The 26,969-nt window shown below is 48.2% G+C and overlaps 1 protein-coding gene across 1 annotated transcript; it reads left to right on the top strand.

Moving 5' to 3' along the window:
- On the top strand, positions 1–24,927 carry sad (Cytochrome P450 family protein sad). The gene is made up of 8 exons (XM_065453098.2): positions 1–606; positions 14,092–14,282; positions 14,754–14,960; positions 15,891–16,054; positions 16,705–16,871; positions 17,595–17,673; positions 18,989–19,195; positions 20,687–24,927. Exons 1-8 carry the CDS (start codon positions 113–115, stop codon positions 20,795–20,797), a joined length of 1,620 nt encoding a protein of 539 aa, XP_065309170.1. The 5' UTR covers positions 1–112; the 3' UTR covers positions 20,798–24,927.
- Positions 24,928–26,969: the final 2,042 nt, after the last annotated feature.

Here is a 26,969-nt window from a genome sequence, read left to right on the forward strand (position 1 = left end):
GCTTCGACTTGCCGGGCTGTATTCGGAGCGGGACCCGCGTGTGTCGTGAAAACGCGCACCGCACGCGCAAAAAACAAAAAACAAAAAGAGCGCCGCGGCGTGTCGCACACCGATGTCGTCCGCTGCACTAGCCCGTCGCCTCGCGCGTCAAGCCGCGGCCGGACTGGGCCGGCGCGCGCGCTCCAGTGACACCGCCGGCTGCCCATTCCATCGCGGCGGCGCGGCGCTGGAACCGGCGACGAACCGCTCCGCGGGAGCGGAGCAGGCGTCGTGGAGCGGAGCGGAACCGTACGTGTCGAAGGGGCCGGCGCGGAGGCCCTTCACGTCGCTGCCCAGTCCCAAGGGGCTGCCCGTGCTGGGCACGGCGGTGGACGTGCTACGGGCCGGGGGCGCGCCCAAGATCCACGAGTACTGTGACCGGCGGCACCGCGAGCTGGGACCCATCTACCGCGAGACGTTAGGCAGCGTGGACGCCGTCTTCGTGGCCGACAGTGCGCTCATTCAGAAGGTGTACACCAACGAAGGCAAGTTCCCCATGCACATGGTGCCCGAGGCCTGGCTCATCTACAACGAAGTCAAAGGAATTCAGCGCGGACTCTTCTTCATGTGAGTAGTCCCTTTCGCGGTTCGGGCCGTCGATGGACAGTGAATGCGTCTCGTGCGTGCGCTTGCTTAACACGGCTAACAAGTGTCACTCGGGTCGTTCGTAGTGCGACAACTATTTTCATGCTTTTAATCGTCGCCGATTACAGTGGCTTCGATGAAACAGTAACTCGCGCTAGCTTGCCTGGCAACAGCCTGCTGTAGAGACAAAACTTAAGCGATGCACGTATTTTCCCGAACGTCATTCCTGTGTGGAACCGTTTGATATATACGATGACGTATGTAGCTTCCATCAATGTCGTTGCGAGCTTATGCGACGATTTCTTTTGTTTCTCCGCTACGGCTGCAATAAGTATTTTTCCGAGCAATAAAAACAGCGCTAAACGACAGGGCGAGTGAAGGGACACAGACAACAGCGCCGTTGTCTGTGTCCCTTCACTCGTCCTGTCGTTTAGCGCTGTTTTTATTGCTCGGAATCATGAACCAACCAGCCCAAATGCGTACTCTTTTGAAGTATTTTTCCTATGTTTGTGCTTTCCGACGTAATACGCCGTGCCGAGGTGCCAGCATGCTTCCAAGTGTCATGTATGGAGATAGATGTTCGTGAAGTCTGACGTGTGAGGCTCTTGGGATTCACCTTTGCGATGTTTCAAATGTCCGATCACCCACTTTATTTTTTAATATGTTCTTAAATACGGTACCAGTGTGATCAGCGGTTTCTCCCTCGGTAAGATGTGCGTTAGCTCTGACAGTGACATCGCCGCAACTTAAGTGCTTTTGCGGAGGCGAGTGGCTGTTGACTTTATCCATTAGTCCGCGCCCTATCTCTACAACACTGCTTGACATGAGCACGCGGGCGAGCGTTCCTTGCAAGCTTCCTACCAGCGCGATTGTGTAATTATTCGAGTCTTATCGTCTCTAACCACAGAGAACAATGGGAATGCGCTCCAAACTTCGGCGCGCAGGTAATCGATTGCGGCGCTTGACACTATTCGCTGATATCAGCAGTGAAGGACAAGCATACGTGACAGATACATTCAGGCAGGCGCCACTGCAACTCTATCAGCTCGTGCATCGCTGCAGAGCCTCTATTCTACGCGCAGCATTTGAATTTCGCACGCGCGCTGCCTTAAATGCTTCGGAATGTACGGCATGCCTTTCACATCCTGTACAGCCCGCTGAATGAAAAATTAGGAAAGTAGCAGTCATTTCAAGACGCGCTATATCAGTGCTGATGACGCTTGGCTGGCAGTGAAAAGCAAATTACATTTAATCCGCTGTTACAGCGGATTAAAATACACAATAAAAACGGATAGTCCACGCTAATGTTTTCCGTGCGCGCATCGCAAAAACGATTACATACTTCTAAAAAAAAAAAGTGCTGTCACGATCGGTATGGTTAAAATTCATATGCAGAGTAAAGCTCTAGCTGCGTGTTAGGCGTTGCTGGACTAGAAATAATAAACGATGGCAGTCGTTCGTGCGAGCTGAATCGCCGATTCCTTTCTTGGAAAGTCGTTGCTGGATAACTTGTCGTCCTCGTGCCAAAGCAATGTCCTGACTTGGCCGTCCAGTTTTGAGTTCATGTTATTCCAGCACGTGATCCTAGTGCTTGTGCATGCATATCCGTCAACCGAGGAGCGTGGCGAAGTCCAGACGTTCAGAGAATCGCTTAGCATGTTTGCCGTATTTCGTGAATCGGTTACTATTGGCTTCACGGCATAACTTGCGGGCATGTCCGGCGGCACCCCTTGTCGAGTAACCGCATGAAGTGCTTGGCGGGTGAGGCGAACTTCTACAGTCGTGGACAGCTTCGAACAAAGAAAACACCGACGCAAATTCCGATATTGTTTGACTATAGACTGTGTTGTGAGACGTAGATGCTGCTTTTAACACCTGCTACAGCGGTGCCATTCGCTGCTTCCTCCGCGATGGTTTTCTCTGCTTTTACTGAAATTACCTATTCGTAAATTTCACTTCTCGAGAATTCTTTGAGATTCATCTCCGCTTTACAAGCCTCTGGGGTTTACAGAACCGAGAGCAGCTCGGCCGCTAACTTGGAAACTTTTCTTTTACTTTTTTTAAGGCGATAGCGTTAAGGCCCGGTGTCGCAAAAAATGCGGCGTCGGCAGAGTTGTCCATGAGTGAAAATTTCCCTATATTTTTAGGTACACGTACATGCCACGCCTTGCTGTATGACACGCGGGTTATATTGCCACACCATTGTATCGCTAAAGCCTATCATATCTTTTCTTAACTTCTTGACAGAGTTATTCCTCGGAATTTTGAGGGTGACAACCCACAAATTTCATGACACAAACACCTGGTGTTCTCTTTGATAGTGAAAGGGCATGTCTTCACGATTTGTGTTTATGATGCGCATTTTGCACGCTGCTAAAAAAAAAAAAGGCGATTGTTAATGGTTGTCCGCAGTAAAACGCCCTAAACTGAACTTGTTCTGCTGTCGGTGTTTTCTCTTAAACGAAAGAAATTTGCGAATTATAATAGCACGCAGCTCGCGGCACATCTTGATGAAGGACGTGTGCATTTCGCACGAGTTAATAATTCACATGTCTCGCAGGGGAAGAGAAATTGCTAGCTCAGGGCCTACTCAACTTATTTCGTCCAGACGGGGACTTTCATCTCAGATCGGCAGTTGAAAAATGCGAGTAAATCGCATCACAATAACACGAATAATTCCGAACACGACCACCATGAAAGCGGATGTGTGACTGACTCGGGACAGTGATTTGAAGAACAGCTCCGAACACACATGCGTTGACACAACAGTAAGAAAGACGCTTGACGCGCTGCCGCATTGTGGTAGGTATCTTTCTAGAACTGGTACAGCGCAACATACAAAGTGAGAAACAAGCTGAGCCGGCCAGATAAAGGAACAGAGCGCTTTCTAGAATGCAACACCAACTCGCCCAATCCTCAACCCTGGTAGGTACCTTTCTTTCTGATGTCACCTTCCAATTATCTGTGGAATCCTTACAACTTAACGAACCAATTACCTCTGAGGCAAGTCACGATAACAAAGGGGATTTGGACGTTGCAAATACACACCAACAGGCAGGTGACTGGCTCACTGACAAGCCAATATCGTAGCGGCAAGTTAGGAAGGCAAGCCTGTAGCTGTAAATACGGTGCTTTGATCGTAAGTACTGCGGCATATCGGGTAAAGGGCAGACGCTCTCGAGACGAACTGCTATAATTACGAAACACTTAACTGGTGCCAGGCATGCTTCTTCGCGCGATTGTCGCGGTACTGTCATCGAGTTTGGTAATCACGCAGATATCATGCACGAGCGCCGGCGCCGAGTTGCAACACAGAGTTGAGGAGATAAATGCTGCACAAGTTGGTATAGTTGCAAACAGGGGGACAGAAGTGACAGCGCAGTTCTGTAGCCGAGCATTTATCTACACTTCTTTTTTTTTCTCTGTTTCGCTTATCACCTCCCACACGGCATTCTTCTAGTCAGTTTTTCAATACCACCGCGAAGCATTGTCGACGGCCTCGACGCCAAAAGAATGCAGAGCGCCGGTTCCGTTACTAAAAGGAAGAAAACAAAATAGGAACCAAGAAAGAAACACAATTTGATAGCGGTTCGCGCTTGCATGCTCGAAAGAAGTACAGTGATACATTGGTCGCTTATAACAACGCAGGCTGCAAATCTGAACACGAAAGAAAGGCGAGATATGATTCACATTTTTCAACAGCTGCGAAACAATACTTGCGGCGGTACATGTATTTGGGCAGTTACTACCCGGGGACAGTTTTATGTCCTTTAATGAACAGTAGAAAGGTATTGAGGAAATGCGATTACTGTTGTTTCCCGTGAACTCGCACCAATTCCGCAGAAGGAAACGCGCGGCGTATTTATCGTGGAAAATGTGCAGGGAGCGAAAAAACGCGCACTTCCCAGAGGTCAGCTTGCCTCGCGAAGTGCCTGTGTCGCTTAGCGGTGGCACTCATCGCCGGAATGTTTTAGCATTGTGTTCATTAAATGTGTCGTCTCGGCTAAGTATAAGCGGTGGCTCGAATTGTGGGGCGTCGTGTTAATCGTACAAGCTCCACATGCCCGCGCGGTAGCCAACCAGTGGTGGCAGAAATGTCATGTATCTTTTGTTAAGCTTTTGTACTTGCATGCTTTTTCATTGAAGTATTAAGCATTTGACAGTGAGCACTCATCCTACCTCCTTACTAGCATATGTAGTCCTGTCGCATCGTGTACGCCCCATGAAAGTACTACATTACTTGGTTGTTTACCACTCCTAACGTTCCAATATCACTTGTTCTCGGGGGGAGGGGGTATTCCATGGACACCACTTATCCGTGGCACTCAATTTCATGTCCCTTTATCTAGCTTCCTTTCAATCCTGGGGGCCGCATGCTGCTGTCTGCGGATTGTCTTTGTATCGGAAGAGACATTCAGTTCACATCGCTCCCGCTGACATCCTTCACCGTCCATTCTTTCCCTTATCGCGTCTATTTAAACTGGGACGACTGTCTACACTGGTGTGATGCGTCAGGCACGCGCTTGGTGGGCCTTCTTTCTTGCAACGACGCCGTGTCGTACCCGTGGTCTCCCTGCAAACCCGGCCACTGGAAAAGGTTTCTTTCCGACACAAGCTAATTGTCTCATTGTTCAGATAACAGCGGCTTGGTGAGTGTGTCAGTGCAGTGGCGGCGTTCTACAGCGCGCATGGCTTGATCCACGCCAGCTGCGGCCCGCATTCCGATGGGAGCAGGATTCAAGCCGGAGTCCTCGACTACGGCGTGTCTCACAACGAGAGCGCGATTCCGGCACATAAGATCCCCGAATCAATGTATAAATATAATTGGTCAACCCAACGACGGGTTCTAATGCCCTTGAAATTGCCCCCAGCCCCCTCCTTTCGATTTTTACGCTTCTTCACCCAGCTTAACGAAATAAAACAGCTCAGTGAGGCGGTCGTTGACTTCGATCGCATCTGCGAGACCGAGTGATACACGAAACAACTTGTTTCTTGCCAGCGCGAGCGGGTTCTTTGTGCCATCTTATCGCTCAGTTCAGTTGCCCAACCTCTTTAGAGTACACTGCCTTGCGTCGCAATGCGCCCTTGATAAAAGCTTTTCTTCGCGTTATCAAGCAAAAAAGAAATGAGAAAGAGAGAAACGCTGTGCGTTGCGGCGCCTGTGTGAATCGTGCATCAATATGCAAGTCTCGGGACCTTATGTTCTGACAGATCTACGTATATACTGCACTGCGCCATTATCGACGGCAAGGAACAAAGTGGCAGTGTCAAATGTCTCTTGGCCGATAAATGTGTAGGATCTAGTACACCACGAACTATAATCATACGGACGCACGAAAGAAAAAAAAAGGAAGGAGGGAAGCGACAGAAACGCTTTACGAGAGCATTTATTCAGCCTTGCGCGTTTGTTTGCCACTTTTTTTTTATTCTCTGTGATTGCAGTCCGTGAACGAGATCCCTAAACCGATAGAGTGGCGTCAGTCGGGCATCGGGAGAAGCGATACGCGAGCACGCGCGACAGCACACACCCACGCGCAAAAAACCCGTCCGCATGCTATTCTGTATGGACATGTAGTTAAAACCATTTCCAAAGCCTTATGCACCCTTCTACAACTCTCCTCCCTTTATGTCCCTGACAATCCGACTCGACTAAGACTGCCACAGGTTCAATTTTGACTATTTTTGTATTAATTTCACGAGCCCATGCTAAATCTTGGAGGGTCATTCATTCATTCATTTCTGTCTGATGCGCCGAAAATGATCCGTGCGCCCGTGTACTAGTCCAATATTGGCGCAACCGAATGACTGAAGGCCAGATACTGACAGCTGGTACACTTTATATGCAATCACCGTCGCCGGTTTTCCGACACCATCTTGTTTCCTTCTTCGTCGGCGAATCATTTCGAGTTTCGCATACGGGCTCCACCTATGCGGAGGGGGAAAAATGCGTGTGAAGCGAGTCGGAGTACAAGCGCGAATTTCTTCAATTGCCACGAGAAATCGCAAGCTGCACCGAAAACTATTGTTCGTGGCATCCACGGGCGAAACTTGTCACCCTTTTGAGGTTGTTTCTGACTTTTATAGTTTCTGTTTTATGGTTTCTGGTTGTTTCTGTTTTTTATGGATACCAACAACGCCACAGCGCGCCGGCCGCTTTGCCTCCGGCGGTGGCAATAACTGCCCAGTACAAAGTTGCGATTTCTGATGACGGTGATGGTAGCCGTACTATGAGCTGAAGAACGCCCGTAACAGAACGTTTCGGTGCCTAAAAGAACTGCTAACACATGTGAAAAAAATCTCCAAGGAGGTCTACGTGGTCTTGTGGTGTCCGGATGCGTATAGTATTGGTAGACAAAAACCAACCAACGCCTGCATGGGCTATGAGATTTCACTCATTCGTGCGACGGCATCACGAGATCTCCGTATTTTAGTACAATACACATTCACTTACTTATGCAATTTGACTATAGGGTTTAATTGCGAGAACGTTGCATTCCAAAGCAAAAAATAAAATAAATTATGGGGTTTTACGTGCCAAAACCACTTTCTGGTTATGAGGCACACCGTAGTAGGGGACTCCGGAAATTTCGACCACCTGGGGTTATGTAACGTACACGGGTGTTTTCGCATTTCGTAAGTTCATTTCACAGGCCATGGCGGCATGTAGGCGCTATTTTAGCTATAGCTCCCCAATGAGACAACTCGGCTGCGACAAGGGTGCCCAATTCATGCATGGGCTATTGTACAGACTACTTTGTTGCTCATATTTATTTTGCAGCTTTCAGGTTAAGGTGTTCTTTCTTTTTTGGGAAACGTCGGAACGCCTAGATTATCTGGTGCATTAAAAAAAAAAAAAACGTTTCTGCTACTCCGTCATCCGTTATCCTGCTTTATCAATACGATGGCTACAGAATTTAGGACTTGCCTCGTGCTGGCAAGCTTTTCGTGACAATTGCGCGAAATAAACTGCGCTGACTAGCGTAGCAGGCTCATGCGAACAGGCGCTTACTCCTCGTCCATAAAAAGAAAAGCGCCCCAGCTGAGACAACAGCCTCAACTTCTACATAAAGGCCGCGGGGTACACCACCAAACTGGGTTGCGACGGTATCAGTAAATGGCAGTAGCTGTCCCGCTCGTTTTCTTTTTATTTTTAACGTGCCGTATTTGACGTCAAACAAAAATGCACAGAATTTTAACGTCGTCCTACTATTATCAGAAAGCGCTCAATTTGCCCGTGCGTTTCATGATCTCAATGACCACTCTGAGCGCTCTGGCGGTTTCATTCAGCGATAGAAAAGCACCAGATTTGGGAGGTGTACAGCCAGCCCAGCGCATATGAGGGCACACCCTGTTAGATCTGGCAAAAGAAGAAAAGAACAAAAATACCTCTTTTCAGGCAAAGAAACGGGGGGGGAAAAAGAACGAAAAAGAAACGATGAAGCCGAAACCTGTCCTTCGCAAGACGGCAACACTTTATCTGCAAGAAGCGCCGACCGCAAGCTGACTTATCATTTCTTTCTCCATTTCATTTTTTTCATCTTTCTCTCTTGCCTGCAAACTACTTTTGAAGTCGTCTTTCCGACCTCATGCGTGCTGCCTCCCCAGTCGCAGGAAACACGTCTGGTGGTCTCACCTGTCTCCACACCCTTCTTTTTTTTTTCTTTCTTTTACGAATTGTTTTCTACCCACGCCGCTGCAGCGCCCTCCCGGAGCTGACCCTGAATGGCGAGATAAACTAGGCCCGTCGGTTTCATTGATGTCACGTGGCTAACCACCGGTGGCGCGAATCCATTCACGCCACGCAAAACCAGAACGCGGTGCGTCCGTCTTAAGGCTGGATGTATGACGCCTGTTTTCGTTTTTTTTTATCGTCTAAGCATTTCACTGTTCCTTTAGTATCTTTCTCACTTTTATTGCTTGCTCTAAGTGCCATTTCATCAATTCTACAAATACAAACGACAGCCTTTGGACTACAATGACCTACACTGTTCGTCTAATATTGTATCTACAGACCACGCCTAAAAGCAATCATTTGGACGTCTTTGTATCAGATGAAGCTAACGACTGCTGTCGACACACAGCATAATAACTTCATGTATAGACTTAAGGACAAGTCTATAGGATGAGAAAGGCAGTCTATCGGATCTTTACAGAAAGTATACAGGCATTGGAAATTTATTTTTACAGAGGCTCACAGATTGGTCGTCAGGAAACGGCTCAGAGGTTTCGCATAACGCTACTCTCAGCTGTGGGACGATTTAGGCGCATCTTTAATGCCCACTACATTGTCTCCTGCACTTATTGAATGCGCATGCGCGACTATTGTGAACACTCGCTCAGCTGGCATCCCTCCCGGAGCAGAACAGCAGTGTGTTAACAGCGTGCTATAACAGCGCAGCGAGTGCCTACTGGCTTAGTACTTACACTTATTGGCGAAATTCGTGCGGAAAATTTCAGTGCGGTAATCGATTGCCAGCCAGCAAGGCTAACAGCTGCGGTGCAAAAGTATGGATCGGTGTAAAATCTATGCCCACGTGACAACTGCATGGCGGTTCGCGGCGTATACGAAGTGTCTGGCGTTAATCGCTTTCGTTTGACGCCATAGAATTTAATCAGCTTTAATAATGCGCGCTTTATGTGCGAGATCGAGGGCGTTTCGTGCGTAGAAATGTCAAGTGGATCAGTGCATTGAGAGAAAAGAATGAAAGAAAACAGCAGGTCCGAATCACAGCGGGGATGCCGGAAACCCGGGCTATGTCATTTTTGTTATTAAATTTCTTTTTTTTCAGCGTCGTCAAGAATGTGTGCGCCGGCCTCTGTCGCGAGCGAGAAACATTTTCGGTACTTTTTGTGGAAAATAACGAGCTACTCCTTCCTAAATGAAATATGGGAAGATTACGAAAACGGTCAGTCTCGCATTCGGCGTTGCTATCAAAGCGATGCCGTTTTGCTCATGTTTAGGTGGAACGAAACAACGTGTGCTGTGGATTTCTGGCTCTATGACGTGGTTTCTTTTCATTTTCTTACTACATACGTATTTTTGATATTCTTCTTTCTGCTATGCGAAAAGGAGACTCCTTCGCCATTATAAGACGACTACATCCGTTTATTTATTTTTCATTCCTGTAATCAAAAATAAAAAAAAAATAGAACGCCTTAAATGAGGAGCAGACTCATCGCTCACGTCACGGCAGCTGTGCGCGGAGAGAAAGGTCGTGCGCTGACGCGGGTGTACGATCGTGCCGTGTGCATAACCACGTCGCAAATGATCGAGGCGTATACAGTGTGGCTTCCCGGTAGTTGCCGAGCTTTCCGTGGACATCCCAGGCTTTTGTTCGGTGATCGCGAAAGGTGCGCGATGCGAATGAAAAAATAAAAAAGGCGGGAGGAATGAAAGACCGAAATCATCATGGTAGGGGCAGCTCGAAGACACGTCGCCCATTGACACACGTGCGCGTTGTCTTGCCGGTGTCAACTCTGACGTACACCGAGACTTTGCTGGCGTTCGTTTCACCAGGTGACGTTTGTGATCGGCGAGATTTAAGGTAACAAAATGATACTAATATCTCGAGTTTGGGCGCCTGGACTTAAAGGGCGCCTTTGCGTTCGACGTGTGAACAATGCGACAGCCTTGGCAGCGAGTCGTACGCGAGACTTTATGTGCTAAGCAACTAAAACGCAGTGACCTTTGAGATGCCGTAGCGGGTCATTTCGACGTCGAAGTTGCAAACAGTGTGAGCGGAGTAGTTTTCAGACAACGCGAAGAGATCCGCGACGGGAAATTCGCAGAGCTGTGCGGAGGTGCGTACGGTGTTCAGATTGTGCATTGACCGCTTTCTGCAGAGCGCATTTATGTATTTCCACTGGTTCACGATTTTAACATGAGATAGTTGCAAACGGGCTAATTGGAATTTATGTTGGCCTTGCTTCACGTGTTCACCCTAATGATCAAGTCTGCGGATTAATTCTACACGGTATTGTATAATTGTCAACCTTGATCCTGAGCGATGATTTTGGTGAAGGGGGTTATCAATATGGTTTAGCATATGAGAAAATTGAACAAGCCGGTGATCGAAGTGAACATTTATCGTAGCTACTTGTGATATAAAACAACTAAACTAGTTAACATTTGTCATCCTTTAAAAAATAGCCCAACCGAACCGAGAATGTCGCTGGAATGGGAGAACCGTATATTTGAAAAGGGCCTTTGAGCTTCGTTAGCACCGGCCCCGTTCTGTTTTAAACTCTACTCTGGTTCTACGTGCGAAAGCAGCAACATATCGCAATTGGGAAGCGTGTGGATGTTCGTTCGCCATGTTGATTCTTTTGTGAACCTGCTTGGCTGACGACATACCTAAATTCTACACGCGGGAGACACTGCGTTGCAGCTTGTTGATCCCTGATAATCTTTTTTCCCATACCCATCTTCGTAATTGCATTCGCGCGCTGTTCAGTTCCCAGTGACCTTAGGGTTAGGGGGGGGGGGGGGGGGGAAGGGGGGTGCGTTCGCGGGATCTCAGAAATCGCTTCTGCTGGCGTGATCTTTACGCGTTTCTTTCCGTGTAGGCATGCCGACAGTTTTTTTTTTCCTTACGAATCGTCTCGGTTTACCTCCTCACAAATAGCACCACTTGCAACGGATGGTACTTGGGAGAGAATAAACTGGTGGTTTTGGTCACGACAGCCAGCTGCGTGCTCTGTGGGAAAACAGCGATGAAAGTTCTCGGGGGTTAACCTACCCTCAACTGAACCAGAGCTATGCGTCGAATCGGTGGGCTGATGGACCCAAAACAAACACGATAAAGAAAATGCGAGAAGCTGGCGTGTATCCGTACAAGTCCTTTTATAAATGCACGAGGCGTGGGTGTGTTCACATAGGTTTCCAGAACTCTTCTTCACGGTATGACACGTCGATGGTCATATCTTGGTTTCCTGAAATGAAGCGTGTGTGCTGAAACTGCGCTAACTACTCAAGACTACGGAATTACCCGACTGCAAGGCACGACACTGATTAGAAGGTAAATATGAAAACATAGTTGTCGGAGAAGAAAAGGAAATATAAAGATGCAAGGAATATGAGGAATGTTCACTATTGCAAACGTACACGTCCAAAACGTAGCAGGAGCGCTCGCATCGTTAGCAGTCTCCAGTTGACTTCGACTTCTCTCCCTCAGCGACACAGAAAAGAATGAGCAACACCTCGAGCTTCACACGGTGAGCAGATTTGGCTCGGCCGTATCTCATGCCCACCGAGCCCGCAGACACGACAGAGCCAAGCGGGCGTGATGGGGAACGCCTAGAAAGCATTCCGCCAAACCGTTACCAGAGCCGCAGACACGCTTGAGCAGCAGCAGCAACCACGGCAACAGTGCTACAAGAAACCGAGAGTTATATAGCCATGCCCATGAATCACAGCCGGCCGGGGAACGGAGGAACGAGCCGTCCGGTCCTCCAGGGAGGCTGAAAGTGGTTTCAAGGCCAAGGTTAGGCCTCCGCAACAGGTGTATGCGCAGAGGCCGACCGACCGACAACCCTGATGGCAACCCCACATGTAATGGCCCCCTCTCCTCACTCTTCGCCTCCTGACGGGAGGCGCGCGTCTCGTTCATTCCAAATGCAGGGGGTGCATGGCGGCTGCCGTCCGCGTCCGCCACGGTGTACGCCGGGGCGTCCGCAAACCAACATTCGTCTCCCTTTCCCGTGGCAGAGGGGGCCCGTGCACTGCCTCTCCTCCGACAAGGGCAGCGCAGTGCTCGCGTGTGACAGATGGCGGTGTGACAGGGGGCACGTTCGCTCGCACACAGCACAGGCGGACATCTCGTAATTCATCGTCCACCGTTTCTTCTTCTGCTACTGCTCATGGTTTGCTCGTTTGTCTCGCTACACCTCGGTCTCTCTCGGTGAGCGCCATAGCGCATGCGACTCGGCAGTAGCCGCGAGATTCGTTTGACCCTTTAACATTTGCGCGCAACTGGCCAGCCCGTAAAATCGGCGCTGTCTATCTGAAGCCGCGAAGCAAGCGAGCAAGAAAGGCGCCTGGAGGTGAAGAGAATTGCGCGCCGGGTAAAGTACGAAGGAGCGCGCGACCAATGTAACGCCACCTAGAATAATGTGTAGGTAACGTTGAGCGATGTGGAGATGGAGAAACGGGGCGAAGCGTCTCGTAGGAGAAAGGTAGGCGGAGGCACACTGGGGTTGACCTCCTCTGGGAGTTGCTAGAGGTTTTCTTTGCGATGCATACGTACCGGGTTCGTCTCGTGATAACATCGTCCTCGCGTGCCGTGCGCTATGTGCACGAGTGAAAGCGTGCGGCGGTGAGCCGACGATGGCAGCTCAATCTCACGTGCGCAAGGGGAGGAAGCGCACCGTATTCCGGCGCGCATGGCACCGTAGGTGGGGAGAGAGGGGGCCGTTGTTCTGTGGCCGCAAGCGGTCGCACGGGCTTTACCTAGAAAGCGATTTACTTTGCAGGCACAGTCTGTGTGGGCCGACGGCTCGCAGATTTGCGTGCGCTGTGTTCCCACCGCTCAGTTTGCGTTGAGGCAGCCTGAAGGTAACTTCGCTCGCTGCTTCTGCCGCGATTCCTCACGCCAGCGTTTTGACAGCGAGCGTCCGCGGTCGTCGAGTGTCAAGTGTTCATCTTAGCCTGTGCGCGCTAACACCTTGCAAAGTAATTTAGACAGTAAGCGAATGTTTACAATTGGGCATTCTACTCCGGAGGCCGCAACATACGGCGCGGCCGCGCGAGTCCCGTTTTTAATACGAACTGCGATGCGGACAGTGTAGGTGTCTTGGTGCACTGAGGGCCAGTAGCGTCGTATGCGCTATAGCACCGATATGCTTGCGCGTGACCCGCGTTCACGAAGTGAAACGTCACCGGAATTTTTTTTCAACCTTGTTTTTACTTGGCGCACGTTGCCGATTCTCTTTCTCTCGACTGCCGTATCATCGCTTTCTTACTGACGTTCCGGTTCATCGTACGTCTCTAGCGCAGCTTTAGATTCCTGCCGTTTGTCACCAGCCGCGCAACGATACCGCTTTGCTCCTGCTGCGCCGCTAACTGCCAGGTTGAAAATGCGGGAGGCGGGGATACGAACGCCAAGACTTCCGTCGAGAACTAACAGTTGGAACAAGGGGAACAGTATCTACGCTTTCTGAATTGACTCTTTCTAGTTGGGCAATTCGTTTGTTTTGTTTATTTTCCTGTCGTGCCTTGCGCATGCTTGCTAGAAAAACGAGTCAGTGGGGTCCACGATGCTTGTCCAATAACTCTCACAGCGACTTGCACCGACGCGCGGCGTCTGTCCCGCAGGAGAATACAGTGACTGGCGACATGGGTGGATGTATAGTAACCCAGGGGACTCGATTTAGATGGCTCCCATTACACAGTAAAATTTAGGGCGGGGTTCATGTGATTTATCGGCACTCATTTTCCTTGTCCTACTTTTTTTGTTCGCTTGACCGCAGGGATGGCCCGGAGTGGATCGACCGACGCCGAAGCCTCAACAATGTGTTCCTCAAAACGAAGACTGTCACTGACAACGTGCCCGTCTTCAACGACGTCATCACGGACCTCCTGAATCGGTGGCACGACGCCCGCAACGACAGAGGCATCTTGGAAAACGTCGAGCGTGAACTTTACAACTGGTCCATAGAATGTACGTTTCATGTTAATATTTTATTAAAAATGCGAAAATGATAATGAGTGCTAAAATACTCGGGGGCCTTAGTGTGCCCTCTAGACAGGAGCGCGTGTCATGCATGGAACTTAATATAGAACAACGTAATTACAACTTGACAGGAGCAATTAATTGCTAAAAACGTCAAATTGTTTGAAAAACTTGAAATCATATCAAGATCCAGTAATTCGTTTTCGTTTCGGATTCATTTTTCAAATCGGAGTGATTACGGGTGCATTTGTTCTGCAAATCGTACCAGTTCTTTATACAAAACGCTAATACTGTCCTGTTGAAGTATGCAGTGCGAGTCCTTGCTTTTTGTGCGGTCAGTTAGACTATCGTGTCTTGCACAAACTTGTGCAGCCGAGGGCACTTGTGATTGCGAACACGAAGCTTGTTTTGTGTCGCGACCCGTGGCACGTTTAACGTTGTCCTGCACTCCTTCTGCAGCGCTGGGGGCCATGATCTTTGGCCGGCGGCTGGGCTGCATCGCGCAAACCTCGAGTATGGACAACGTGCACGAGTTCGTCCACTGCGTGCAGCAGATCTTCAACGAGTCGGCCAAGATGTCCATGTTCTCGCCGCGCCTCGCCTACCGTCTTCGGCTGCCCGTCTGGCGGCGCTTCGTCCGAGCAGCGGGACGTGCCCTCGAGCTCGGTAGGTGTGCGCGGTACTGCGGCGGCTGCTGTTCTATCGCTAAGTTTACAAATGCAGTGGCTTGCCGAACAGTTGTCTTTAAGTTCACGAGCACGGTTGTTGAACAATGCAAAACAAGGGAGGAAACAAGGGAGCATGGTTGTTTGAACAATGCAAAACAAGGGAGGAAACCCATAGGCACGAGCACATTCTTCCGGATGCCACGTTCCTCAATGACTCGTCTAGCAAGCGAGGTATTCGGGAAGCTTTAAGGCTTAGAAATGTGAGCAGCAGCATAATCTGCAAAATATAAGTGAGGCGTGCAGACAGGACACAAGAGGAGAGAAGTGGACAACACGAACGCCGACTATCAACTGAAGGGAGCACTGAGGCGAAAAAAAGAAAGAAGACACAAAACTCATCTGCGCAACTCATCTGTCTTCTTTCTTTTTTTCGCCTCAGTGCTCCCTTCAGTTGATAGTCGGCGTTCGTGTTGTCCACTTCTCTCCTCTTGTGTCCTGTCTGCACGCCTCACTTATATTTTGCATAATGAATCCTTACCAACTAGCTCAGCTTTCTGTCGTTCTTATAATCTGCAACTTCGTTGCCCAGGCGGTTGCCAGCACTTTTCACGGTCTGTACTGCAACGTTCGTCGTGTGCGATAAACAGTACTCTATATCTAATAACCATGGGTACAATAAAACGTAGTGCTGTATTAAAGCTTGTGCGCAAGCCGATTTGGAAATGTAAGCTGCAAAAATGGGTCCTACTGCCACAACGTCAGTAACGGGTCAAGAGTCTGAAAGGGTAGCAGAACGCCATGTTGATTGCGGAGTAATGCCAATAGGCTCTACATTATTTTCCATTGACATCGACTTTTTCGAATTTCTTTCGTAGGATGCCTAAACCAGAGATCCTATAGCTTTTTCTTTTCTGTTTTTTGCTCGCAGCGAGAGACTACGTCGAGGAGAACGTGAAAGCAATCGCCAAAGATCCATCGTCCGCTGCCCGGCACAACCAAGGCATTCTAAGTCAACTCTTGCTCAACGAGAAAATCTCAGAAGAAGAACTCGTCCGCATCGTCACTGACCTCTTCCTCGCCGCTGCCGACACGGTCAGTATCTCCACTCACAAAACGTCAATCTGTATCCGCGTTAAAAGAAAAGAGGTATAGTTGTCAAAGCGAACGTCACCTTTGTGAGAGCTTTTTGCTTCTACACTGATCAAATCGACGTTCCATCATGCACAACTGTAGCGAGATTTTTAACTGCCTTCTGTGCTGATACAAACCTCCCATGTTTTCTGCTGGCTTGCACTTTTTGATCGTCAACCTCACTTTTGTCGAGCATGTGAAATGACTCTGCTTTCACCACTTCAAAATCCGTCAGCGACAGTCAGCAACGGTGCAATCAGTAGGTTTCGCGGAAGCATTCGCATCCTAACGGCTCCTCATTGCATCGCGCATGGCTATCCTACCACTTGGCCAATGTACGTTTTAGTTTCAGTTGCTGCAGCGTAAGTATATGCTAGAGAGTGTGACAGTGCGCACAGAAACAATGAAGCGTGACAACAACGTTATCTCGCACGACAACGAAGGCAACACTGCAGCAGTTGCCCTGAACGTACGCTGTGCCTTTTTCGATATTATATGTTTGTTTTACTTAGGCTGATAGTTTTGGTATGGCGTACGGACAAACGCGTCCGTACTCGAAAGTGCTCACGATGGCCACGCTCACTAACCAGTTGTCAATTCTTTCCTCGCAGACTTCGCATGCCACCCAGTGGGCGCTGTACCTTCTCGCCAAACACCCCGAACAGCAGGAGCGGTTACTCCACTCGGTGCGTAGCGTGGTACCTGCGGGGCAGCCAATCACCGAGGAGAGCCTTGCGCGGCTACCCTACGTCAAGGCGGTCATCCGGGAGGCCCTACGGTCAGTCCCAATTCATGAGAATTTTCGCTCATTATCGCTTTCCTACCTGAAATAGAGTGTAAGCGTTTACAGAACACTGCTCTTAGCAAGTGAACAAAACTAGGGACCCGAAGAAACTGATTATCAGGTGTAGCGTGCCAGCCTACCGTCAATCGGCTACTCGCTGCAGCCATTCTGTCCGATCAGTCCATATGCCCAATATACCACCAATATACCTTTGGTGGTATATGCCCCAATATACCACCAAAGATGCTGCTACAAGCTAATCTCTAGAACTGCATTATCAGGATTTGGTGAGTGTATTAGTGACCGTGAACTGTTTTGAGGGATGTCCTGTGAGGAATGTACGGGTGAATCTAGCACAGTATCAAGGCTGGTGTACTGTCGTTCAATGGCAGAACAATTTAGATCTGGATCTATTGAACACTCTCACCGTAAGGGAATCTTATTGGTTGTCCCCTGGTGTACTTCACGTTTGACTGTTTAACTGTACCAGAAGTCAACTCGCCAACTTGATACTTGCCATAGATGGAAGAGCGTAATTTTTGTTGGATACGGTTCCCACAGTGGTGTGCTCACCACAGAGACTGAAAGAAAATATAGAGAAATTACTGAGTCACTAGTTCGTTCAGTACATTCTTGTTTATTGCGTCATTTCTGCGCATGCAGTTTGCAGTTGGGTTGCAGTCGTATTGAGCTTCGGCATCGGGATCCTTTTTTCAGGTTGTACCCGGTGGCACCTTTCCTGACGAGGATCCTGTCCGAGGATATTGTCCTGGATGGATACCACATCCCCGCTGGGGTAGGTGCCTGCAAAGATCACTCCTAGTCTTGCGCGCTTCAACTAGTGCATTCTTCTCGCATATATAATTTTTGTCTCTGCAATGTTTCTTACATTTTTCAGTCAGTGATGTTTTTTTTTGTGAGCTTTAAAGAGTCGGTAATGTTTCACGTCCTCCCTCCGCTTCCTTCTTCCTGAGATTCCGCCAAGTTCCTTCTTTCTGCTGTCGTGCGACAAAGCATATATGCTGGCCACCTCAAGAGTTGCGCACTTGTATCTATCTCAGCTTCATATTGCGGCGCCAAGTTTTTGTACAATCTAAGCGGACCGTGCCAGACACCGCTCGGTCTTTTCTTCGCAGTATCGTGTTCGCAGAGGAGCGAAAAAAAAAATCTGCACTTCCCCGCCGAGCGCTCCCACGTGTTACTTGGATGCGCGATATTGCTGGCTCGCGTGACACCCTTGAAGGTTGCCTCTGTTGCAGGGAGGTGGGCGGAGCGAGATTTGACGATGGTTCAGATTGCATTGCAGCACTGCGCTTTCAGCGAGTAAGACGTTCCAGAACCTTCGTTGCCATTCATACGCACCGCTTCTCATACAGAGACCGCCTTCAATGACCCAACGTGAATCACTAGGCATGCCTCACAATCACCCGAATCGGATGTATCTTGAAAGAGAAGAACCTGAAAAGGAATTCCGGAGAATTTAACGGGAATGGGAAATAACTTGAGACAACTTGGGTGTCACTAGCAAAACCTTAAAACTACTTGGCTAGGGTTTTCCGTTAAAAAAAAAAAACGTTGTTTCGCTATTGTCTACCTTTCTATTGCTCGACCAAGGTACACGAATATAAAAGCACAGAAAGGAGGGTGAAAACTAGTGACGTCACCTTCAAGCACCACGGCGGATGAAAGGAGCTAACGTCTTCAACACACTATACTCAATAACCGGCTATCAAAGCGAGCACTGATTTGATTAATCGACTAAACTGTCCGTCAGCAACTGTACCGCGTGAGCCTACACCATGTGGTGTGCTGAGTAGGGATCAGGCTCATTCTCAAGCAAAAAATAAATTTAAAAAATCAGACACACCTATTTTTCTTACACCACTGCCCGATTCTTGGCCGATCATCCAGTGATGCACTCCAGCTTCTAAGGTCATCATCATCATAATGTAAAACGTACTCGCAGGAAATCGTTTTCTCGTGCTATTAGTATCACCACTACGTCTTTCGCACTTTTACACGTAATTAACTTGTGGCTGGCCTTAATTCAACCACGTTGTGGTTGCTTCTCTCACCGTAGACGTGTTCGCATTTTCTTTTTCTCTCTGCAGAAACTCATCTTGATGTCCCTGTACACGACGGGACGGGACGAACAGCACTTTTCGGAGCCGCACGCGTTCAGGCCTGAGAGATGGCTGCGAGATCGCGACCGCATGGGACAGGTGAACTCGTGGGCCTGCCTTCCGTTCGGCCTCGGCGCCCGTTCTTGCATCGGACGCCGGGTGGCCGAGGTCCAGATGCAGTTCCTCATCGCACGGGTGAGTACCGCGCCCGTGTACTTTTCGCGTTAATCATGGCCTCTGAGATGCGTGCTGCCCGCTGTCGGAGGCCATGCAGTAATCACCAATTGATCGAGTTCTGCGGAAACTGTGCAAAATGTGTCATTAATTACTAAAGTCTGTTGTTATTTGCCGCTTATTTTCTGTAGCAAGTTTTTTTTTTCCATACAGTGCATCCGCTATCTACGTGTTGTAACACTTATAGAATGTTCACGCTACTGCTGAACAGTACATGGTGGTAGGGCTTTTATGAGGCAGCCTTTTCTGCCATACCTTCTCTTCACCTGTAATCTGTCGGAAACAATGAAATGAAATGAACAAAAAAAACAGACATGGCATGAAAGAAAAGGATAGATACGGGACACGTGCTACTACTGTTAACTGTACCGTGTCTACGCTTTTCTTTCGTGCCGTGTCCGTTTCTTATGCGCTTTTTAATCCTGTCACATATGCACCAACTACTCTCTGAATTTCCTTAAAAGCTTTCACGCAGATGCCTAAATTTTTTAGCTCGAAAGTGAGCCTCTTGCTCCCGCTTTTGTGTTGCAGCACTAATCTTTCGGAAATGAAACCTAAATCTGCCATACACTGGATTGCAAGCAGCCACAAAGCGGATGGCAAACATAAATCACTTAATGAACTACCTTTATCATGCTGCTTTCTGCGGGTATTCTTTTGGGCAGTGTGTTATTTCAGTTACTAGCGCTTCCATTTGTATAGATTAGCTTGCCTTTGCGCAGCCTTCTGCAAATCTCATGGTAGTTCAGTTAGAACCACGGATTCTGATTGATCAGCATGAACTGTCTTGCCACAACAAAATGTTACTATTTAGCTTCTGTGGTATGTCACTGCAAATTAATGGCTGGCAACTATGGAGAGCTCCTCATTGTTGAAGGGGTGAGTTGCGAGGACACAGTAGCATTGGTTTAGAAATGGCTCGCACATATCTGCAATGAAATATGTTTACAGGAAACATGCTTTCCGCATTCGACATGTGCTTCTTCATTACATGTATTCTTAGCGATGTCCAATGTACGAATAACCTAACGTACTCAAATGTGCACCACAGAATTGAAAGTTGCTGATATGTTGTGCATCGTTTCCTTAATTATAATTTGCAATTTCAGTTGATGTCAGAAACCAAATGCTTTGCTGTTAATATAAGCAGCAAATGTAATGAGAGCGAATGCACAACATTCGGTGAAATGGTCTCTCGTCTGCTTCGGAAGTCATACACAAGTCATAGTGTGGATCCACTGGGCCTATGCCATTTAGTTATGCTATCTTTTCTGCAGTTGCCGCTGCAACATAAACATCACGTATGCTTCTTGATGTCAGCTTCTGCAAAGCTGCGAAAACATTGCACATTGCTGCGAATAGAGTTGTCACGTGCCTGTACTGCATCAGCGCGGGTGTCGAACCTGTTGGACTTTGTCTGCAATACGATCTCTTCGCTTTCCTCTCCGGCAGACGGTGCAAAAGTTCGAGCTGACGCCGAGCACGGACAAGGACGTCCAAATCAAGATGCGGCTCATTACTACACCGGAGGAGCCCATCTCGCTACGGATGACCCCTCGGTAGCGTTCCTGTCGTGGCTAGCCGACAGAAACGAGCGCGTCACAAACGATCCGAGTCGTCCGTGGCTCGGCGACGTCTACCCCGGGGCCACCGTCGGTCCGCATGCCGGCCACGACATCCTGGGAGGCACCCGGCGTGCCGGTCGCGTCGGCGTCGTACGACCTCGTTCCCTCGCCACCGTGGGGCGAGCGAACCACCACTACCGCCAAAGACGAGGGCAGCCCAGAGCACAGCCGCCCAGCTGGGACCATGCCCGAAACGCCACACGCACACGCAAACACACACACACACACACACACACACAGCAGCCGCGCGACCGCGGCATGGACGCTACTTCCGCTGGCCGGAAGTCAGGCCTTACAAAACAAATCGTGACCGCGCATCACGAGTTGCACGAGCCGTGCGTCACAACTAGACCTTTTGGCTATTGCCGATCGACGCTGCTTGAACGCGTCGGCCCGGCAGCAGGCGATTGCATTTGTTACCTTTACTCGAACGAAGAGCAATTACGAAGCCCTGGTCTCAGGCACACTACTTAAGGACGCATTCTTCTTCTCCAAGCAGTGCTATTGTTTGTGTTCACGTCCAGAAAGCGCGGTGATGATCTGTTGTTTCTCTTGTATCCAGCAATGTCAAATGCTTGTCGGAAAGCTCAGTGGCACGCAGGGAAAGGGCTGTATTTTCACGACACTTGTATGCATGGTCTCCCCTGTACACCACACGATAGAATTGTAGCTATAAAAACAAAAAGAGCTTCCGACACTAAGTGCCTTTGTTGTGCACGGAATGGCTGTCCTCTAGACGTCCGCGTAACTGAGTCTTCATCGAACGGCTGTGTCGTGGCAGGTTTCACGTTTGGTGATACAGGTGCCTTCTTCCAGCCCGTATTCAGTGAAAACACTGATCAGGCACTGAGCTTAGCCAACGCACGTTGACGTTGCTTTCACTAAGCAATGTGTGCCTCATTCAATAGAGCTTGCAGTTCTTGCGTCCGTTTTTCCGATGCAACCGGAGCATGTGCGCCTAGAGTGCACCAGGAGGCGCTGTATGACAAGTTAATGGCCGATTTGCCAATAGAGGGTTTTACACATGTCTACATGTTTACTGACCTTTTATCTGTTTGATGCTGGGATCGCAAGTGCCCGCTCTTAACCAGCGTTATTTAGCGATTACCTTCAGAATCACTATTTCTGCATATACTCTTTTTAATGGGCACTTCCTTCCAAGTTTCTTGCGACGAATGAAACACATGCATAATTGTTCAACACCGCGAACTTTTCACGAAATGCCACACGAGCGTCTCTCATTCCGAGTGTGTTGTCGTGAGAGAGCGCGCATAATTATCCAGTATCGTCGCTGTGCGCGTTAATGTATTGTTCAAGTGAATATGGATAGATTAACAGGTGGAAGCACTAGTCCGTTGGAGTCTTTTTGTGATGTATTGTGAACCAAGATGGCGAAGAGTGACTGATGCTATACGCATGCCATGCAACCCCAAATAACGATTTGTAACCACAAAAGTATGTTACTTCGTTCTTTCTCCTTTCTCTCTCCTTTTAAATTTTTTTTTACCTGTACCTTTCACAATAACCACTAAGGACTCACTTGTTACGATCTCATGCGTGTTCTTTTGAGATGACTATTCGCAGCCTTCAACTGACGCCTCTTGACGAGATTCTACCTCCTCACTCACTGAGGGTTAGGACGGGTCGCGCCGGTTCGGAACCGTCTGGTTATGCCGCTAAGTTCAAAACGCAAAGTGCTTTAAAATGAGCGTTCTGTTCTGCGTTTAACTGCGCTTCATATATGCTGCCGCTTCCTGGTAGCTGATAATGATCTCTTTAAAACTCATTAGTTAGTAAAGTTGTTCACTGTTTGATCAGCCTTGATTTGACTAGACGCAATGATCTGAACATAAAAGAAAAGCCTTGTGCTCGACAGACTGCGTGAGAAACCACTAAACATTAGCTCTACTTTAGCACCTCCGGACGTCAGTGCGGGTATCAGAAGCCAGCGAGTGCCGTTGGGCGTCTCTTTATCTTCAGCAGCAGAAGCGCAGATAAGCGTTGCCGAGTCTGAAGGTCGCAGGACGTTAACTGCAGCAAAGAAAGTGTAAGATTAGAAAAACGAATCTCTCAGAAATGAACGGCATATGGGCCAGCTTGCTCAGAGGACATCGTTGTCCTTCACTACGAGTCGGTCGGAAGATTGCCACATTTCCATTAAGAAGCTTAGAAAAACTCGAACCGTATTCAGACTAGCAACGTATTTGAGGTTCTTGTGCGTGGCAGACGCTTTCCTAAGAAAAGTTTAATAGGTGATCACAAGAAAGCTTTCTCGAGAAGGTCGTCACGTATGTTTCTACGGTATTGACGGGGGAAAAGTATACGAACGTCATACGGTGGTTTCACTGTAATCGTAAAAGCGGGAGGCTTCCCACACATGCTCAGTAGTTTTCCGCAAGCTGAGCATCTTAATTGTCGACTGAAGGCGTTTTAATTTACGTAAAAGAGAAAAAAAGCAAAGAAAGCAGCGCACAGCTTCGGATCATTCCTCACCAGCTCGCCAAGTCGCGTACTTGCCCGACGTGTTCGACAATTTTGCGGGAGGCTCGTTTCATTTCCTTGTCGATGTTTGTCTATTTCTTGGTGTTTGTCGAGTATTTATTTCCTGACCTTGGTGTGTACACTTGAGGAGCCTTGATCTCTACGGAGCGTTTTTGCGCTGACGTCTGTGTTCCTTGTTTAATGTGCCCGTGTTTACACAAACACCTCTTGCGTCGATCAAGCGTTCCTGTTATCTCATTCCTTTATTACCTCCTTCGGATCCTCGCTTATCGGAAACATTAAGTTTCTCTCTAAAGGCTATCGACGTGTGAAGCTTTGCGGCATCGCTAATTCAGCAGGCAGCACATATCAAGCAATGCCGATGCGTTGCCCCGAACTTTGATGCCTTTTCTTTTTACTTTCATTTGTACGGCGTCGCTTGCCACAAGTAACGACACGACACTCACAAATATCACTCACTCTCCTTATCTCGGCAACTAACCACCTAAGAGTCAACATGCATTCTGCCATAACGTCCTTTCATCGTCACAGATTTTATTGCACTGTATCCCTCGATACCTACGCGCGGACACCTTTTTAAAACCATCTCACTTCATCTCACATTCTATTTATCTGCTCATCTTCACATCTATCAATCATAAATTAAAACTCGCAACCACATGTGCAAAACGTGTTTCAAGTTTCTTCTTGGAAATTCTCGAAATGGTCGTTGCCAACACACAGACACGCAGGCACCCATGTGCACGAACACATACACTGACACACACAGAAACATGGTTAATGAGGCATATGTCTCGAACAACCCACCGACTTAAGTATCACGTGCTCAGTGTTCATTCTCTCTTTGTATAGGAAGTTGTGACTGGTATTGATTGTCTTGTTAACTCGAGATTCCTTTGTGCGTTTACACATATTTTTGTACAGTTTCGATGCCTTGACACTGTTTACTCTTGTCCATAGCTCTATCAGCAGATCAGTGCCACATTGTACAAGCTCTCGGGTTCGGGGTTGACTGTTTGTTATCTGTCTCCTGCATTGCGCTCTGTGACCACTAACTTGTCGCCAGTGCTTTCTTTTTTTTTCTACTACAGATGCCTGACATGTGCAATCACATCATTATTTCCTTTGTGCATCTGCTCACGTTTTACCCTCGTGTGAAAGAGCATTGTGATTTTGTATAAATAGGAGCAGTGCTTTCGCAGATGCTACATGCCCGTACGATGCTGTCTGTACCTTATTCACAATGCTACACGTCATATTAGGATGCAAGGAACAATCAATGCACGAATTTGCATATGCACTCACACGGCTCTGTGGTCGGCCAATAGCCCGAGCAATGCACCTCTCCGCGCGACTTGCGTGCGCACATATCTTTTGTATAATATGCGGTCTACAATCGCGGCAGTGTGCCTGTACAGTACGCAGTGCACTGTGACGCTGTATTACTGTTGTGAGACAAAGGGCGCTTTTTTTTTTTGCCCTAACATGGCCAGTCGCTGACCTCTTCTTTTTTTTCTTCGGCGCGAAGCAAACGAATGAAAATAAACGACCTTGCATTTCTACGAACATTCCGTCTCCTGTAGTTTCTTTTTGTCTCTCTTTCGAGTGGCAGAAACGCCAACTTAATTTCCTTCTCACCGTGACTGAACTAAAATGACTAATGACTAAAAATGACTAAACTGATGCGCTAAAGCGCATCAGTTTAGTCATTTTTCTCATGTACCAACAAGCACGTACTGCTTTCCACTCTCTTGAACTCGCCTGATCGTACCGCATTGCTATAAAGGAAGTGCAAACTGGTTTTCTTATGGCATTCCCGCAATCCTCGGGTTGGTGGCGACTTTGATTTTCCTGATTGCAGCTTCGCTTTGCGGATTGCCATGAATGTCATTTGGGCATTTTTACGAAATGAAAAAAAAAATGATATTGTCAGTGCTTCGAATTGCTAACCATACTTTGTAGATCTTGTGATATCGGATGTGCGAGGTTGAGAATGCAAAAGTATTGACACAACCTTATTTGAAGGAGCATTGGCACATATCAAAAACATCAAAATTTCTTTTTGCGAGCCAAAAGCACAATCTCATTGTGAGTCACGTCGTAGTGGGGAGACTCGGAAATAATTTTTTCACCACGGGGTCTTGTGCACTTAAGTCTAAGTCAAATACGGCCGCCTCGGCGCGGATCAAGCCCGCGACCGTAGCAGTGCCTCGCCATTGCGGGTCCCGTACACTTTTGAAGCTGTAGAAATTTCTATGCAGAATCTGCAAGAGTGAACTAATGATACTCACCCAGTACATGAAGGTTGCGAAACAAGCTGTGTTTATTAAACAGTAAATCGGGACTCGAAAGGCCACAACTGGCGTCCTCAGCATTACCACGACGTCGCGACACCGGAAAATATTTTTGCTGAAGTCGTGTCGCAGTAAGGGCTGGATATGAAGACAGTGCTCGTACAGAAAGAAAAAAGAGTGCGGCGCGCCTTTGTCTCGGCTGCGCATTCATGAAACAGCCGCCGTGGTCACGGCATGAAGAAAGGAAGGAATTATGCTAGAGCATTGCGCAACGCCGATTGAAGCCAATCCTGTCAGCCTAACGTGTGATCATCATATCAGAGTTCGTGGTAGGCTCGAGTGCTCCAGCTCAGCAAAAGGCAAAGCTTCGGCAGAGCAGCCGAAAAAAATTTTCGTTGATTAAGAACTACCGGAAAACAAACTTTCTCGTCCAATACGCAATTTCGGAGGTCACGTGCTGGACCAATACTGCGAGGATGAAGAGCGAAGAGACTTGCCTCACGGCGAGCTTACTTGCCAAGGCTGGCTACGTATCGCAATTCTTTTTCCTAGTTTATTCCCGTTCCTCCATTCGGTCAGTATATTAACGAAGCCTGTGCGTGGCCTCCGAAATGCGTGGGCGCGCCGAGTGTGGCGAACGCTGAGAAACGCGCCACGCCGGCAACCGAGCTCCGCTCTCGCGCTTCTCTCTGGACAAGCTGCTCCATCTGTTGGCTCTGCCGAGAAGTGCATGCGTGCGCACAGATCTCAGCGAACGTTGAGAATTCTTCCCTCACTTGCCGCACACTCAGTGGCACATACTCGGCGACCTACGTTGGCGAGAGGTTCATTGGAAAGCGGCACGTACTCAGTGTATTTGTGGTGCAGCCTGATAATGCGTACGGGCGCTGTCCCTTAAGAACCCTTGTGACGTGGGTTCGATTCCGCTAAGTATCGGAGGTATTCGGGGCATTTTTTGTTCGTCATTGTAGAGCGGCACATTCCCCAATGGCACGTACCTATAGTTACCCAAGTCAAATTCAAATTCTTTATTTTCCAAAACAAGTTTTGTGGTTGACAGGGCTAAAAGCTACGGTCTGCAGCTTGACAGAGGCCCGGACACCATATTCGAGGCAGGGCTTAACCTCGGCGTGAATGTCGAACCGGTAAACAAAAACGTACAGAAAATAACAAGTTCATCAGAATAAGAATACATAATACCAGATATAATGCTTTGTATACAGAAGCAGATATATATATATATATATATATATATATATATATATATATATATATATATATATATATATATATATATATATATATATATATATA

The sequence above is a fragment of the Dermacentor albipictus genome, chromosome 2, assembly GCF_038994185.2.
Source record: "Dermacentor albipictus isolate Rhodes 1998 colony chromosome 2, USDA_Dalb.pri_finalv2, whole genome shotgun sequence".
In the NCBI taxonomy this organism is placed as follows: Eukaryota; Metazoa; Arthropoda; class Arachnida; order Ixodida; family Ixodidae; genus Dermacentor; species Dermacentor albipictus.

Coding starts and splice junctions, on each gene's coding strand:
- sad (XM_065453098.2), top strand. CDS start 113: ATGTCGTCCGCTGCACTAGCCCGTCGCCTCGCGCGTCAAGCCGCGGCC. Junction 607..14,091: donor CAGCGCGGACTCTTCTTCAT/GTGAGTAGTCCC, acceptor GCTTGACCGCAG/GGATGGCCCGGAGTGGATCG. Junction 14,961..15,890: donor GGGACGTGCCCTCGAGCTCG/GTAGGTGTGCGC, acceptor TTTTGCTCGCAG/CGAGAGACTACGTCGAGGAG.